General features: G+C 44.7%; 2 protein-coding genes across 4 annotated transcripts; one reads left to right on the top strand and one right to left on the bottom strand.

The window, feature by feature from the left end:
• Window positions 1-3: 3 nt before the first annotated feature.
• Window positions 4-4,057, bottom strand: srsf2b (serine and arginine rich splicing factor 2b). 3 transcript variants are annotated; one of them, XR_006007583.1, is made up of 4 exons: window positions 3,438-4,053; window positions 2,620-2,950; window positions 1,226-1,287; window positions 4-215 (listed from the first exon to the last, which is right to left on the bottom strand). XR_006007583.1 is itself a non-coding variant. In XM_041956777.1 (3 exons), exons 1-2 carry the CDS (start codon window positions 3,797-3,799, stop codon window positions 2,641-2,643), a joined length of 660 nt encoding a protein of 219 aa, XP_041812711.1. In that variant the 5' UTR covers window positions 3,800-4,057; the 3' UTR covers window positions 4-1,287; window positions 2,620-2,640. The 3 variants fall into 3 exon arrangements, 2 of the variants coding, with proteins under 2 accessions (XP_041812711.1, XP_041812710.1); XM_041956777.1 differs by having other exon boundaries at window positions 4-1,287; window positions 2,620-2,938; window positions 3,438-4,057; XM_041956776.1 differs by having other exon boundaries at window positions 4-1,287.
• A 533-nt stretch (window positions 4,058-4,590) lies between these two features.
• On the top strand, window positions 4,591-14,222 carry mfsd11 (major facilitator superfamily domain containing 11). The gene is made up of 14 exons (XM_041957808.1): window positions 4,591-4,886; window positions 5,463-5,630; window positions 5,735-5,790; window positions 6,149-6,256; window positions 6,551-6,630; window positions 6,708-6,804; window positions 6,905-6,963; window positions 7,085-7,244; window positions 9,071-9,114; window positions 9,200-9,265; window positions 9,353-9,478; window positions 9,621-9,795; window positions 11,162-11,297; window positions 11,489-14,222. The coding sequence occupies exons 2-14, from the start codon at window positions 5,535-5,537 to the stop codon at window positions 11,648-11,650; spliced, it is 1,365 nt and encodes a 454-aa protein (XP_041813742.1). The 5' UTR covers window positions 4,591-4,886; window positions 5,463-5,534; the 3' UTR covers window positions 11,651-14,222.
• Window positions 14,223-14,793: the final 571 nt, after the last annotated feature.

The raw sequence follows: 14,793 nt of genomic DNA, 5'->3' as shown, positions 1-14,793 counted from the left end.
TGATAGAGAAAACACCAAAATCTTTAATGAAAATCACATCTGTCGCCCATGACCATGTGGGGAAAAAAATCACTGTACAGAGCGTGAGACTGTAGCAGCTGCTCACTGGTAGCCACGGGAGCATCTGGAGAATACTGGACACATCCAAGCACTCAGCAGAGCAACACGCCACCTTAACAGCTAACCAGCAATACTCAACTGCTACACAACTGCGCCTAGTGCACAAAGAAAAAAACAAAAACAACAAAAAACAGACGAGCGGGATTAGCATCAGAAATGAAAAAGAAAAAACAAGACACGTCCTGAAGAATTAAACCGACGATTTAAAATCCATTCAGACCTTCGCTGACCTGACACGTTCTTTTAGAGCTTCAGTTTTATTCATTTTCTGTATATTCAGAATGCAATTACATTTAACATTCAATCACTGCAGGTAGAATGATCTGCTGTCCCATCTAACAGAAGACACCCTGAGCCGTGGACTTTAAAGAAGAGGAGGAAGCAGGTAACACTGAGTTTTAGAGGGATTCTTTTCCTTTAATGACATAAAAACAACAACAGGAGCAAACTTTAAAAGGTCGGTGTGGATTTGACACTTTGGATGCTTTTGGTCTTTTTCTGAATAAGAAACAAAGAGTAGAAAATGGCTTCATTGGATGTGAGAACAAGGCCCGAGGTGTCTACTTATCCTGACTGACACCACGGACATGGACAAAAATACTGAATTTACCATTAAGACAGATGCACTAATAAGACCTCAGTGACTGCAGAGGCCAGGGATCGACCCACCAAGCTCCTGATTGGTGGACGCCCACGTCGCCTCGAGTCACAGCCGTCACATCAAACATCAAAGATCTGTTGATGCTGCATGTGATCTGCCTCCGTAAACCCTCTTCACTGGACTGAGCTGGTGACCAAATGTCTGCCACCAGTAATAAAGTAATGAAGGATGGCTGTGAGCTTAGCAAAGCCAGAGAAAGCTGAACTGTAAATGCGCTTCTTGATAAACTGTCACGTACAGAAGCTTCAATCGTACTTGTATATTATCCTGTGTTCTCAATACAAAAAGCAAGTCAGAAGAGAAATTCCTCCCCACAGCAAACTCAGTGATTAGAATTAGAAACATGTCATGAAGAAGAAATAAAATCACAGCACTGAAATGAAAAAGCCCTTTCGAGGGCTAAACGGATAAAACAAAGCAAAGCATGGAAGACACAATAATAACCTTTCACAGCAGGACACTGTCGCTCTCCTGGGATCCAGCTGGACATTAAGTTCTGAAGTCACCTGAAAAAAGTCCAAACAGGAACAGTTAGAAACATTTTCCAACGTGTCGACATGTTTTACAGATCCCCCAGAACATTATTTGAAGTGTGCTAAACTGGACTGACGCTGATCTAAACACGCAAAAAAAACCCAAAACCCTGATACCAAAAATAAAAGTGTTTGTGTTTGACCGCTGACATGCGACAAAAGTCTGCAGTCAACCAGTGTTATTAGGTTTCAGTCAGCACCTTAAACCCATGTGCAGTCTTCTACCCTCACAGTTAACCTGCCAACTGTTTGATCATTTCAAGCATTTTGAGCAGAAATGCTGAACATCGTCTGGCACCAGCTTCTCAAACGTGACGACGTGCTTTTCTTTTGTCGTTCTGTAAACTGAACACCTCTGAATTTTACATTACAACACATTTAAAGATGTCTGGAGTTGTGGGAACTTGTGACGGGCATTTTCAGTCTTTGACATTAAAAAGACAGATTCAATCAAAGCAAAAAACAATCAGCAGATTAATCGATAACGATGATAATCATTAGTCGCAGCCCTCGTCACGAGCCCAGGTTTCGCTACAAAATCTGAATCAAGAAAATGATCAGGGAGCTCTGCAGCTGGACTGATCAGTGATCCTCAGGACACAGGTTAGAGGATTAGAAAGTTAACGACTGATCTGCTGTGTGAGGCTGGTGTCTTCTCCTACTGACATGTCACACATTAATAACAGCATTCCTGTGAGTGTGGCAGTGATTACAGCCTCTTTCTCCCCCAACAGTCTACCTCAAAACATTATCAGAGGAAACCTGTCATGTTGGAAATGTGGGAGATATCAGTAAGACAACAGAGCTGACATGGGAGGAGAGGTGGACAAACCTCAGTGTCTCTCAAGCAGCAGCGCCTGGATGGGGACGTGACATGGGGGCAGTTTTATGCCGAGCGGTGGACACAGTGACGTACCTCAACACCAAACCCCAACACTGACTGCCTCAGAAACCCCAAGCAGCCGCAGGCCGCAGCTCACCACACACCTAACTGCTCATACTGCCTCAGCAGCTCAAACGCCGCGTTAGCAAACAGGACGCCGCAGCTTGAGAAGGAGAGAAGTCCAGATTTGTCAGAACCGCTCTTAAAAAACACTTTGCTTAGTATTCAGTGATATAATGAGCTCAACAAGTTGTGTTGCAGATCAAGTTTGCAGGGAAAACGATCCCTGATGCATCTTTAACACGCTAAACTTACTGTTACAGACAAATTTTAACTCGCCTGTCCGTCCCCCCCACTGACGACTTTAACAAAGACACAAATTTTACTTTGTCAGTGAAACAGCGACATCTATTCAAACTCACCTGTTGCTGATGTGCTGAGCTTTACGGGGATTCGCCTCCGTTTTCTGCTGCGGACCTGGGCTGGCTTTTGGATCTCGACCTGGACCCTCTTTTGGAGGAAGGGGTACGGCTTCTGGACCTGGACTTGGACTTGGACTTGGACCGGGACCTGGATCTAGATCTGGAACGAGATTGGGACTTGTCCTTGGTCTTCTTGCTCCTGGGAGAGTGGGACTTGGACCGGGAGTAGGACCTGGACCTGGATTTGCTGTCGCGGGATCGGCTTCGGGAACGAGAGCGGCTCCTGCTGCGGGACCTGCTGCGTCTCCTGTGTCTCGGGCTGGGGGAATAGCTGGGTACATTCAGTGGGTTGGGTTACCATCAGCAATGTGACAACAGCTGGCAGTGAACTGAGGAAAGCCTGACCTGCACTGGCCTGTAGTCCTGAATGGAGCTACACTGATACAGAAGATGATGAAGGCTCATTGACTCATTACAGGATCAAACAGATTAGCTAGCATTAGCAGATGTTGTAGCCTAAAGAACAATAATCAAAATGTCTTGGACAGCAGCTGCTTGTCTCTACAGCAGGAAGAGCATGAACAGTTCCGGATCAGGAGGCTCTCCTGGTTCAGTCATGATTCAAATAATGGAAGAAGATAATTATTGACAAAGAAAATCTATAATAATCTTCATTAGCTTCGTTTGCTATATCTGATCTATATCGAATCTGGCCAGGGCCACCAAAATAGGTAATTTTTTCAATGGAGTCTGGCAACAGACTCCGTCCGTATAACTAAAGGGGGCTCTCTAACTAGCAGTTACGTGCTCACTCTTACCTTCTGCTTCGGCGTCCGTGACCGCTGTACCTCCTGGCTGGCCCTCCTCGCCGCCCTCCACCATAGTGGGAATCGGGGGGTCTGCCGTACCGGGCCATCTGGACCCGCAACTCCCGTCCATCCAGCAGCGCGCCGTCCATGGCGTCCATCGCATCCTCGGCGTCCCGTTTGTCGTGGAACCGCACAAACGCGAAACCGCGACTCTCTTTCGTGTAGCGGTCTCTGGGAATGTAGACGTCCCCCACTCGGCCATACTTCTCGAATACACGTCTGAGGGTTTCGGGCGATGTTCGGTATGTTAAGTTGTCCACTTTCAGGGAAGTCATGCCATCGACGTCTGGCGGAGCCCTACCGTAACTCATGGTGATTAGCCTCTGAGGCCTGGCAGCCTTCCGCACAACAGTTCAAATCTCAGCTACGATCGAGCCTCCTCTTTTGTAAAAGTCCACACACACAGACACGAGTGTGTGATTTAAATGGAATCGCCGTGCCTCCGGGGTACTTTGAACTGCACAACAACAAAAGAAGCGACTTCTTCCAGCACAACTTCGTGCACGTCGTCCTCCACGAGAACAGCCTACCTCCGCAGATAGGCCAAGTTGTCTACAACCGCCCAAAACCAGTGAGCTAATCTTCTTCTACCTCGGAAATTAGGCGCTCTTTGGTGTTTTAAGGGCCGCATTGGCGCCCTCTGGTGGAATTACTTTAAAGTTATTCAAAAAATAAAAGCACCAGACATTTCAACAAATAAACGGCATTAACCAATTACTGTTTTTTATAGCCACTCGGGCTTGTTTATTGCATGGCAGCGTGTTTTCTAAATTTTGCAATCAGGCGACGTATTATTGTGGACCGGAAGTACTTTTACTTGTAGTGCTAGCTTGCTGGCTAGCTGTAGCGTTACCTCAAAAGATGAAAAGCTTCTGCGTAAAAGAAGAAACCATTTAGCAAACATATAATCTTATTAAAAAATTAACAAATGTTTAATTGTTTAAAACGGGTTGCCTTTACGGCCGCCTTGTGAAGTATAATTACTAAACAAAGGCCCGGAAGTAGAATCAATTTTCCATAAACACAAAACAAAACTGGATTGGTGTTAGATAATGGCTGTTAGTGAATTTTCTCTGCACTGAGCGTTTGTAAATCGAAGATGTTATGCTCAGAGTCAGCGAGTCACAGCTCTACCGTCAGCTGACTAATTCACATGACAACCCCTGTCTCGTTTCGGGCAAGTCCTGTTTGCCGGTGCTGTGAAAGTATTCCAGAGGATATCTTTTTATTCGGCGGAAACCACCATGTTAAGCTAACGCACAGGAACCACACGGATAAGATGAGTGGCTAAGGGCGTTCCTCAAACAACAAACTAACAAACTATGTCACTGCTAACACACTGAGTCCGCACAAAGAGCAGCAGCCTGAAGGGTTAGCTAAACAGCGTCAGCTTCGTCGGTAAGTTTTTCACACTTGTTTTCTTAACAATGGCGTTACATGTACGAAAAGACACCTCTGTCTGTTGCCATCCGTCATTGTGTCGATCCTTTCCTCTGTCTATGGCTTCAGAGATGAAGTCAAACACAACTCTTGTAAAAAAAAAAAACTCCTTTGCTGATATTCAGACATTATTTCTGATCGAACACTCTCACAAAAGGGTTATGTTAACCAAAACATTCATTAACAAATCAGCTCATCTCTGAAGGCAAGCTAACTTTTAGTTCTCCACTAAAACACACCGAGATAAGCGAGGTGGTGAAGGCGATGGGAAACTGTTTTACAACTTTTTATTTTATGGAAATTAAGTTGTGTAGATCTATTTTAACCCGGAATTATTAGTGTGTGCTGTTTAATCGGAAATGCTGTGAAGTATTTAGGACATGTCACGGTCTTAAGCCTGTATGTGTCTGTGATAAAACAGCAGATTTTTAAATGAAGTTTGGTGTGAAAAGAGACAGTTTCAGTTATTTTTCTGGGTTGTTGCTCGAATGTCACACACTCTTCTGGTCTCTACTTCTCTTCTTCCACTTTCAGATGTGCTGTTCTCTCCAGTAGATTTTTTTTTTTGTAATCACTTCCTCGAGGTATTTGCGTAAAACCTGCAAAATGAGTCCAGAGGGGAAGAGGCTGCTGAACATCATCATCCTGGGCTTCGGATTCATGTTCATGTTTACTGCTTTTCAAACGTGTGGCAACATAGAGGTGGGTTGGATCTACTGATGCACATTCCAGATTGATCACACATGGCTTCAGATAAGAAACATCAGCGTTCGGTCCTGAACACTCGTCTTTCTTCATCCTCACAGCAAACTATTATCAAGAGCTTCAATAGCACCGACTTCCACGGGAGTGGATACACAAGGTAAGGTGCTACCATCTCTCCAGCCACAGACACTCAGATGATTTAGTTTGTTTAGTGTAATATTTTGGTTTTTATTTGATGCCCCAGCACACGTCATCTGTGCGGATGTTCGACTGAGCACAACATGCTGTGGGCTCATAGACAGACACACAGACTTTCCCAGAATTGACAGAGACTGGGAGGAACCTTCTATAATCAAATCTGTCGCACTCAGAAATCCTCGAGGAATAATTAAATCTTAGGTAAACCGTTTTATGGAACGAAGTTTGCTCTGAGTTCAGTTTGCAGTCATTCAGGGTTTCAGCAAACACCGAACATGACTTCGTGCATTAACTGTCCTGCTGCCTGTCGCTTGTAGCATGGCCATCATCTATGGAGTTTTCTCTGCATCCAACCTGATCGCTCCTTCGGTGGTGACTGTCATTGGACCGCAGCTGTCAATGTTTTTTAGTGGGCTTCTGTACAGGTAAACCAAGCACTGACTAACACAACTTTTCATGCAAATTCAACATTCAACAAACCTTTATTGTTGTTGAGCATGTCAACGAAATTTGCATTGCAACCCCGGTGTAGGTAATAAAAAAGATAAGAAAGATAATAAAATAAAGTCAAGATAAGGGAATAAAATAAACTAACATGCAGTAAAAAATATGCGTAAATGCAATAAAAAAAGAAAATATACCAGAAATAAAATATATTAAGACTGTAAAAATATACTAAAACAATTCAGGCTTCTAATGCCTCTTAATGTTTTGTGCAGCGGCTACATCGCGGTGTTCATTTACCCGTACACTTGGAGCTTCTACACAGCGTCTGTGCTGGTTGGAATCGCAGCAGCAGGTAAAGAAACGTAACCTCACGACAGTTTCTACTGAGGGAATATGTCGTCATGGTTATATTTCCTCTTTGTCTTTTAGTTTTGTGGACGGCTCAGGGAAACGTGCTCGCCATCAACTCCACCGATAACACCATTGGAAGGAATAGCGGCATATTTTGGGCGCTGCTGCAGTTCAGGTGAACCTTTTATCCAGCACGACCCTGGATCAGCGTGAGGTTTTCATGGAGAAATGTGTTGTTTGGTCTTACTTTTTCATCATCCCTCATCTCTCTGCAGCTTATTCTTTGGAAATCTATACATATACTGTGCCTGGCATGGACACGTGCACATCACAGGTAGGCAGGAAGCTGTATTTAATAAAGTCTCCGCATCACATGAGTGTGTGAGTCCAGTTTCCATGCCGACTTCTCATATGAAGTTTCATTTTAAGCGTGTGACTCATGTTCCGTGTCTCAGACAAGGACCGTCAGACGGTGTTCATCTCCCTCACGGTGATCAGTCTGGTGGGTTGCTTCCTCTTCTTTCTGATCCGAAAGCCTGACCCTGAGCCGGCTCCCTCCGAGGTGTCAGAGTCGCTGCTGCAGGCTGAATCCACGGAGAGCTGCTCCACGGCCGGGTGAGTGTCGGCGGGATTCGCGTGAGCCCTGGTGAACCGGGGAGTCCATTACTGTATGTCCCACGCCAGTCACGACGAAGTGAAAGTGAAAATGACGAAATTCAAATCAGATATCAGGTGTAAACTCCACATATGTTGATACAAAGAAAACACAGCGAGCCTTTAGTGTGAAATATGAGCACAGATACAGACACGTGACGAAAGAAACTGGCTTCGATACAATTATGGAGACGTGCCTCGAGAAAAAGAAGGAAGTGACATCATAAATGTTCCGACTTGAATCCGTACTGTGAATATAAAATGGCGGGATGCTTACATTGTGTCTGTGATTCTCAGACTCATCACTTCATAATATTCATAAGGATAGACGAACTGAAACACGCCATCATCTGGAGGTCTTCTCAAATTATTATTCAAGATTCAAGAGTCTTTATTGTCATTGAGCATGACATGTCAATGAAATTTTCATTGCAACCCCCATGTTAGAAACAGATAATAAGAAAGATAAGAAAGATTAGAAAGGATAAAATTAAGATAACTACAATAAAATAAACCAACATGCAATAAAAATATTCGTAAATGCAATTAAAATTATAACAGAATGAAAATATACTAAGGCAATAAAATATACTGATCAATAAACAATGAAATATGGAAGTGAGATGAACCGACAGCAGCTGAAATATACTAAAATGTAGAGAAACAGTAAACAATAAAATATACCAATGAAATGAAATGTGCCAATATACTAAAATGTATATAATTTAGTTAAGTATGTGTGTACTTAAAGGTTAAGTACACAGAAGGTGGAGGTGCAGGTGGAGGTGGAGTTGGAGGTGCAGGTGGAGGTGTGAAGTGCGCTGTGCAGTGGTTCGCAGTTCTATTATGTATCACCATCAAAGAACGAGCCATGACAAAGTGAAAACCCACAAGACACAAACATGTTTCAACATCACATGTGCTGTTGAGATGAAACGAGCCACCTCCTCATGAAGCTCATGATTGGACATCATGTGCAGAATAAATATCCATTTTACCTCCGTTTGTAAAAGGCAGCATCATGATCAGCTCCTCTACTAGAGGCTGCGATGCGTTCAAGTTCCCACGACTTGAAGCCCATTAAAGAATGGATAAAAAAGGCTGCAAGGGGGTGCAATAGATCTGTGTTTGTAATAGAGTAATAATAGATCTGTGAACAGTTGAACCAAACAAAGCAATAAGCGGTGATTCCTAATTAACTCTCTGCACAGAGACCCTGGAACTGGAAACTGATCACAGGTATTTATTTCTGTAAATGCTGTTGAGCTGTCGTTAGAGCCCCTGCTCGAGCCTGTTTCCTGGAATAGTCCCTTAGTCTCATCGTTAGCGACGAGTAAGCCGTCAGTATTTACATATAAGACTTCCACAGAAAACCTCCATTAGTGGTGGAAAGTAACCAGCTGATGTCCTGGAAAAGGTTTTTTTAAAAGACAGATGCTCATCCCCCACCCCCCCCCCACACACACACACACATGCAGGAACAATGGTTTTTTGGTGGAGCAGTACAGGATGGGACAGGTGACCTTTAACTGTAAATGTTATCCTTTGTCGTCTTCTCTACATTTCTCTTTGAAACTGCTGTGATACTGTCTCCCACGGCAACCATGTCCAGTTTAGGGAGGGGCTGGAAGGTGAAAATATCCAAGAGAAAATCTGATCCTGTGAAAGGTTGAGGGACACGATGCTTTAAGTAAACGATGCTAAACAAATAAATCTGATTGATTGTGTGGTGTTTTTGTGTCAGTGTCATGATGGGATGTCTTCATCAGTGTTCATCCTCTTTGCAGCTCACCTCACTCAGGCCTCAGCTCACAAGCTCTGGATGCTTTCGGTACGTCCTCGTCATGAGCTTTAAATCCTCGGTGTAACAGAACTGTGTGACGTGCTAACATCCACCCTCTGTTTTGTTTTCGCAGTCAAAGCGTGTAAAATGTTTGTCACCAAAGAGATGCTGCTGCTGAGCGTCTCCATAGGATACACAGGTGGGTGAGAATGAGGCGCAGCAGGTGGAAGTCAGACTGAAACCGATGTGACTGATGAGTCTGACTTCATGCATTCTGCTCTGTCAGGCTTGGAGCTCACCTTTTACAGCGGAGTGTACGGGACGTGTATCGGAGCCATGACGCGATTTGGCCAAGATGCCAAGAGTCTGATCGGCATCTCGGGCATTTTCATCGGCATAGGCGAGATCTTGGGTGAGTCCCGTGTGCCGCGTCCCTTCTTCACCTTACTTATGATGCAGGTTGTCGCTGCAGAGCGCACCTGAGGACGACCTGAGGAATGTCACCTCGCAGCTACTGATTTTCTCCTCTGCTGCTCCCTGCTCTGTGTGGCCAGGAGGGGGCGTGTTTGGGATGCTGAACAAGTGCAACCGCTTCGGGAGGAACCCGGTGGTGCTGCTGGGGCTCATCACTCACTTCGTTGCCTTTTACCTGATTTTCCTCAACATTGCCAGGGACGCTCCCATAGCCCCGGAGGCAGGAACAGATCTGCAGGCCTACATCACACCCAGGTACAGAGACCACCGCGAGGAAAAACCTGAACACTGTCTCATTAGCATTTAAGCAGACTCACCTTATTTTGAGTTGTGGATATTTGAGTCCCTGAACAAATTGTAGGCAGACAAGAAATTGTGTTGTGTTGTTGTGTGGAAATCCCTCCAGACTAATCTGGTCCTGGTCTGGCTGGTGGTGAGACAGCTCAAGGAAGATACTTGAAAAAAATCAAGACATATTTGGAAAAACGTTTGTCTTTGTAGATCTGATTTAACGCTTTCATTTCAGCATAAAAATCTAAAGCACATTAATTTCTGATACTGACTCCTGAAACAGGAAGCTGACTCATAGAAACTACAGGCTGTACACTCGTTTATGTGTATTATTAACTTCCGATAAAGGCAGAAATACCAGAACATCATCAGTAGACAGAAAAAGTCTTAAAAAAGTAACATGAACTCTTCATTGAACAGTTTGTCCGGTTAGTTTTCTGACGTCACCAAAGTTCTGACGTCACCAAACAGAAAAATGCTGAAGGAGCAGTTGGTGTCGGCCACGATGTGGCAGCCATGATGGATTATAACTCATTCATATTCCAATATTTAGTTCTGATATGCTGGTGCTATTCCCCTCTGAGCCGGCGGTCGGCTAGTTTAGCTGTAGTTTGGCTCAGCTATGGTTCGTTATTGCGTATTCGTAGCCGACCGCCGCAGAGTCAGCCGTGTTGTGGCTGGCTGCTCGCAGCGACCGGCGTTCGGTAATGACATCATCCACGTCAGAGGTAGTTGCCTGGAGACGCCGGATGTTGATAACATGCCACCACGGGCTCAGAGGGGAATAGCACCAGCATATCATAACAAAATATTGGAATATGAATGAGTTTCTGCAGATTATGCGTTATATAGAGGCTGCGCATGGATGCCCCGAGTACTCGCATTATACGGATATACGCGCCGCTCCTCTGGGGCTAATTTCTTCAAAACGACTCCAAATGCCACCAAAGTTGTCTGGGTGAGTAAATGGGCGTATTTAATGCTAGAAATAAGGTCCAGGTTGTAAAAAACTAAAGTTATCCTTAAATGATCAGATCCAAATGTGTAGAATTGGGAGAGAGTAGTGGTGTTTGAGTCGGAGGATCAGTGTGTCGGACTGAAGCTGTGGTTCCTCCTCAGTTCCTCTTCACTGCAGCTCTGTGAGCATGAGTCAGCTCACAGTTCTCTCTTGCTCGTTCGTTGCAGTCATTTAGTTTGTTTTTCCTCTAATATTTTGCTCTGCGTAGTTTAATGTGCTGCTGTACATCCATCCTGACGGGATCTGTTCAGACCGTGTCTACATGATGTCTTTCTAACTGCTCTGTGTGTGTGTGTGTGTGTTGCGGCTCAGCGTGGGGGTGGCGCTGCTCTGCAGCTTCTTGCTCGGTTTGGGCGACAGCTGCTTCAACACTCAGCTCCTCAGCATCATCGGCTTCATGTTCCGCAATGACAGCGCTCCCGCCTTCGCCGTGTTCAAGTTCATACAGGTGAGTGTGAGACCCGGCTCAGTGTGAGACCCGGCTCAGCGTGAGACCCGGCTCAGCGTGAGACCCGGCTCAGCGTGAGACCCGGCTCAGTGTGAGACCCGGCTCGTTTGGAGTTTAGATTAATGACTGTTCAGCTGCAGAAGACCAGTTTCCTCCTGGTGTTTAAGTATCATGTTGTATTTTCTCTCCAGTCCATCATGGCCGCTCTGGCCTTCTTCTACAGTAACTACCTGCTGCTGCACTGGCAGCTGCTCATCCTGGTCGTGGTGGGTTTTCTGGGCTCCGTGACCTTCTTCATGGCCGAGGGGGTGGCCGAGTCCAGCAGGCGAGAATCGGACTATGACAGCATTTGATGTGTGTCTGCTGAGGATGAGGAGGGCACAGCTGAAGGTCTGCTGCTCTCCACAGCTGGAGGAAACACCCAGGGATGATGATGAACGCATCCCAGCCACCACTCTGGTATGTTTGGTTTGTACAGAACCGTCTGGCCTGCACAGAGCCTGGCAGCGGCTGCAGGAACCAAACATTAATCCCAATTCCAGCATTTCCCAGATTTATCTAAAGGTATGAGAAGCACTGCGTGCACACAAGATATACCTCATTTTGGTTCATTCCTCGCCTCCTCCTTATTATTTTGTGCACGTGAAATTGAAACTAATCTGAACAAATTATAAAGATATACTATGAATAGACTGCTCTGAGGCATGATGGGTAGAGATTTGTTAACCAATGATATAAAGAGGGGTGGGTCATGGGTCCCCCTGCTCGTGCCTGTATGACGACATGCTGACGAGTGATGATGTCACTGTGGATCAGCTGTTCACACAGAACTTTCCTGACACCCTGTTTTCGTTGGACGTACTGACTTAAAGAATCCGTCTGCTGACGTTTGTTATGTGATGAACATGAACAGCAGATGAAAAGATCAAAACCAGCAGTGAGTGTGTCCACTGACATGTCCTGACATGCTCCTTCATCACCGTGAACACACACACACACACACACACACACACTATAGCACCAAATGTGGATTCATCCGCCGCTGAAAATAGTCTCAAACAGATGCTGTATTTCCTCCTGCTTGTCTGATAGAAACTACAGCGAGCAGCTGTTTTATTAAAAAATTAACTGTATATTTTGGGCTTGGAGCTGAGAGACAGAGACGGGAAGTCAGACCATAATGAGAGACACACTAACACACTGTTGGTTTTGGTCTTTTCGAGGGAACAGAGTAACACCAGCCTCATTCTCTGAAAGTTTTCCCACGCTCTTGTGACTCTCTCAAAATCATTCAACTTTGATTACAATGAAATACTGACAAAGCAGCCTCGGGTGGGCTTCATAAGTCTGTTCTTATGTTGTTCTCACTAATGTGCAAGGGAGACTGACTCACAGCACAGGAAGCAGCTGTGTCACGTATCCACCGCTGTACTCCCCAGTCTGTCCCACAGGTTAGGCTGCAGTCACGAGCTAACCCCAGCCTGAATATTCATAGATATTCTGCAATATCAGTCAGTCATCAGCCACATGACAGCAAGCTGGGAGCAAAGCAGTTAAAGGGAAATATTATCAAAAAACTGAATCTGTTTTAACCCCATCCATTGTGTTGCGCTGTTTCTCTTCCCTCCTCCATCTCACTAAGTGCCATATAATTGGTTTTGTTGTAATTGGATCCAGATAGTCAGGACGACATGTGACTCTGCGTTCCAGGAAACCTTTCAGAATTACAAGTGGGGGAAACATTGAGGTGAAATGCAGTTAATAGAGGCTGTTTGGTTTGTGCCAGAAGAAAGAAGCAAACGTCTGTTTCTTTGCAATGCTACTTTTTCTCACCTCTCGATATGCGTTGGACAACAAGACGGCAAATTTAGAGGAAGTGAATGATTTTTCTTTCACATTTCACATTTTCACCTTGACGACAGCATACGGCTTTGATCCACGCTGGCAGCGCGGCTCGATAGACGAGCGTCTGTCGTGTCGGTCCGCCGCTTCGCATCAGAGAGAAACCTCTCGTTAACTGCGGGAGTCGTTTCCATTCAGGTTCCTCACAGGATGAGTTGTAGTCACTCTGGTGATCTTGTGGGAAACTAAAAGGGATACTTCAGTGATTGAAGATGGAGGACTCACAAGAGTTCTGTTAAAAACAGAGTCGTGAAAATGTATGCAGCATACAGGTCCAGATCGAAAAATGCTGGTTCCCACGATTCCCATAATGCAGCGAGGTTGTTGACCTGTGCTCACACATTTCCAAACAGAAAAACAGTGTAATACAGCCACATACATGTCTGATGTCTTTCATACTCACAGCACGATGAACCCTGCTGATATGAGTTACCAAAGACTGTTCCTCTGTCACCAGACTGTCAGGTTTTTTCTTTACTTCAAAACAAACCATGGACCTTTAATCTTTCTCTTCCTTTACGATAAAACAGCCTCACAAAGCTGCTGGCGTGGCTGACAGCACTGTCCCGTTCTTTTCTTTTTAATTAGTGGTGTTAACGGCGCACGTTGAGTAAGGTTCCCCTCACATTGTCCCTCGTGTCAAACCAATCGGATGCCAAATCAACACAGTGCTAAATGTGGGCCTTCAGAGGTGCTGTCTTTTCCACACAGCCTCATGTAATGTTGGAGTGGGAAGGGACAACAGCCAACTGTATCTGACATGCTGTTTTTTCACTTTGTTCAAAGTGTCAAGTTTATGAACTGCAGTACATTATCTAGTTAATTTATTGCTAAATGAAACATTAGGGGCTGGGTATTGTTTCATTTTGTGAATGAAAATGGATGCAATCAGTCTCAAGGATATTAAGGGAAATGCATGTGTACTATGAAGGTGATTTTATACTTGAATGTAGTAATTAAGGATGGCACCCAAACGTTTGCTTGCTTGTTTTTATTATCAATAAAATATTATTTTGAACATTAGTTGTGTGTGGATTATCTGTATAAACCAAAATGTGTGTGTGTGTGTCACCGACGATTGAACGCAGCATGCTCACCGCTGGTTGCTTAGTAACCGGTAACGCAGCGAGTTGATTCTAACGTGGGAATCCGCAGACAAGTGGCGTCAATGTGTAACTAACGCGTAATACTACATCCGGTCACAGTCTGAAAATTTCACAATAGACTTATGCAAAATGACTAATTAACATAATTTTGTTGAGAATTAAAATGTTTTTGCAGTTTTCCTTTCAAACTGAACACCAGCGCTCTTCAGAATTTGCAGAAGTTTTTCCCGTTAGTCTTCGTCAAAGCTTTACTTTGAAGGGTAAACCGCTGTTTTCCGGTAGATCCGTCTGAAGTGATGCAGGTATTTTCTCGGACATTAAACCTGAGATTACCGTTGCCGGAGGGATGCTGGACACGATTACTGACGTTAGAGAAAGACCAAGCTCAATATAAAGTTTTTAAAACTCTTTTATAAAGTTTATTTTCGCTGTTAACCAAGACAGGGCAGTCACAAGCAGAATTTGTTCGCTAAAATATGGACACGGCG

Source organism: Chelmon rostratus, chromosome 17 (genome assembly GCF_017976325.1).
Source record: "Chelmon rostratus isolate fCheRos1 chromosome 17, fCheRos1.pri, whole genome shotgun sequence".
NCBI lineage: Eukaryota > Metazoa > Chordata > Actinopteri > Chaetodontiformes > Chaetodontidae > Chelmon > Chelmon rostratus.
Note: the sequence above shows the minus strand (reverse complement) of the source record. Positions and strands in the feature narration are given on the sequence as shown.

Excerpts from the sequence above, each read along its gene's own strand:
- srsf2b (XM_041956776.1), bottom strand. The coding sequence starts at position 3,799 with ATGAGTTACGGTAGGGCTCCGCCAGACGTCGATGGCATGACTTCCCTG. Across the intron at positions 2,951-3,437 it reads CACGGACGCCGAAGCAGAAG|CTATTCCCCCAGCCCGAGAC; the intron begins GTAAGAGTGAGC and ends GAATGTACCCAG.
- mfsd11 (XM_041957808.1), top strand. The coding sequence starts at position 5,535 with ATGAGTCCAGAGGGGAAGAGGCTGCTGAACATCATCATCCTGGGCTTC. Across the intron at positions 6,805-6,904 it reads TGGGCGCTGCTGCAGTTCAG|CTTATTCTTTGGAAATCTAT; the intron begins GTGAACCTTTTA and ends ATCTCTCTGCAG. Across the intron at positions 11,298-11,488 it reads CCGTGTTCAAGTTCATACAG|TCCATCATGGCCGCTCTGGC; the intron begins GTGAGTGTGAGA and ends TTTTCTCTCCAG.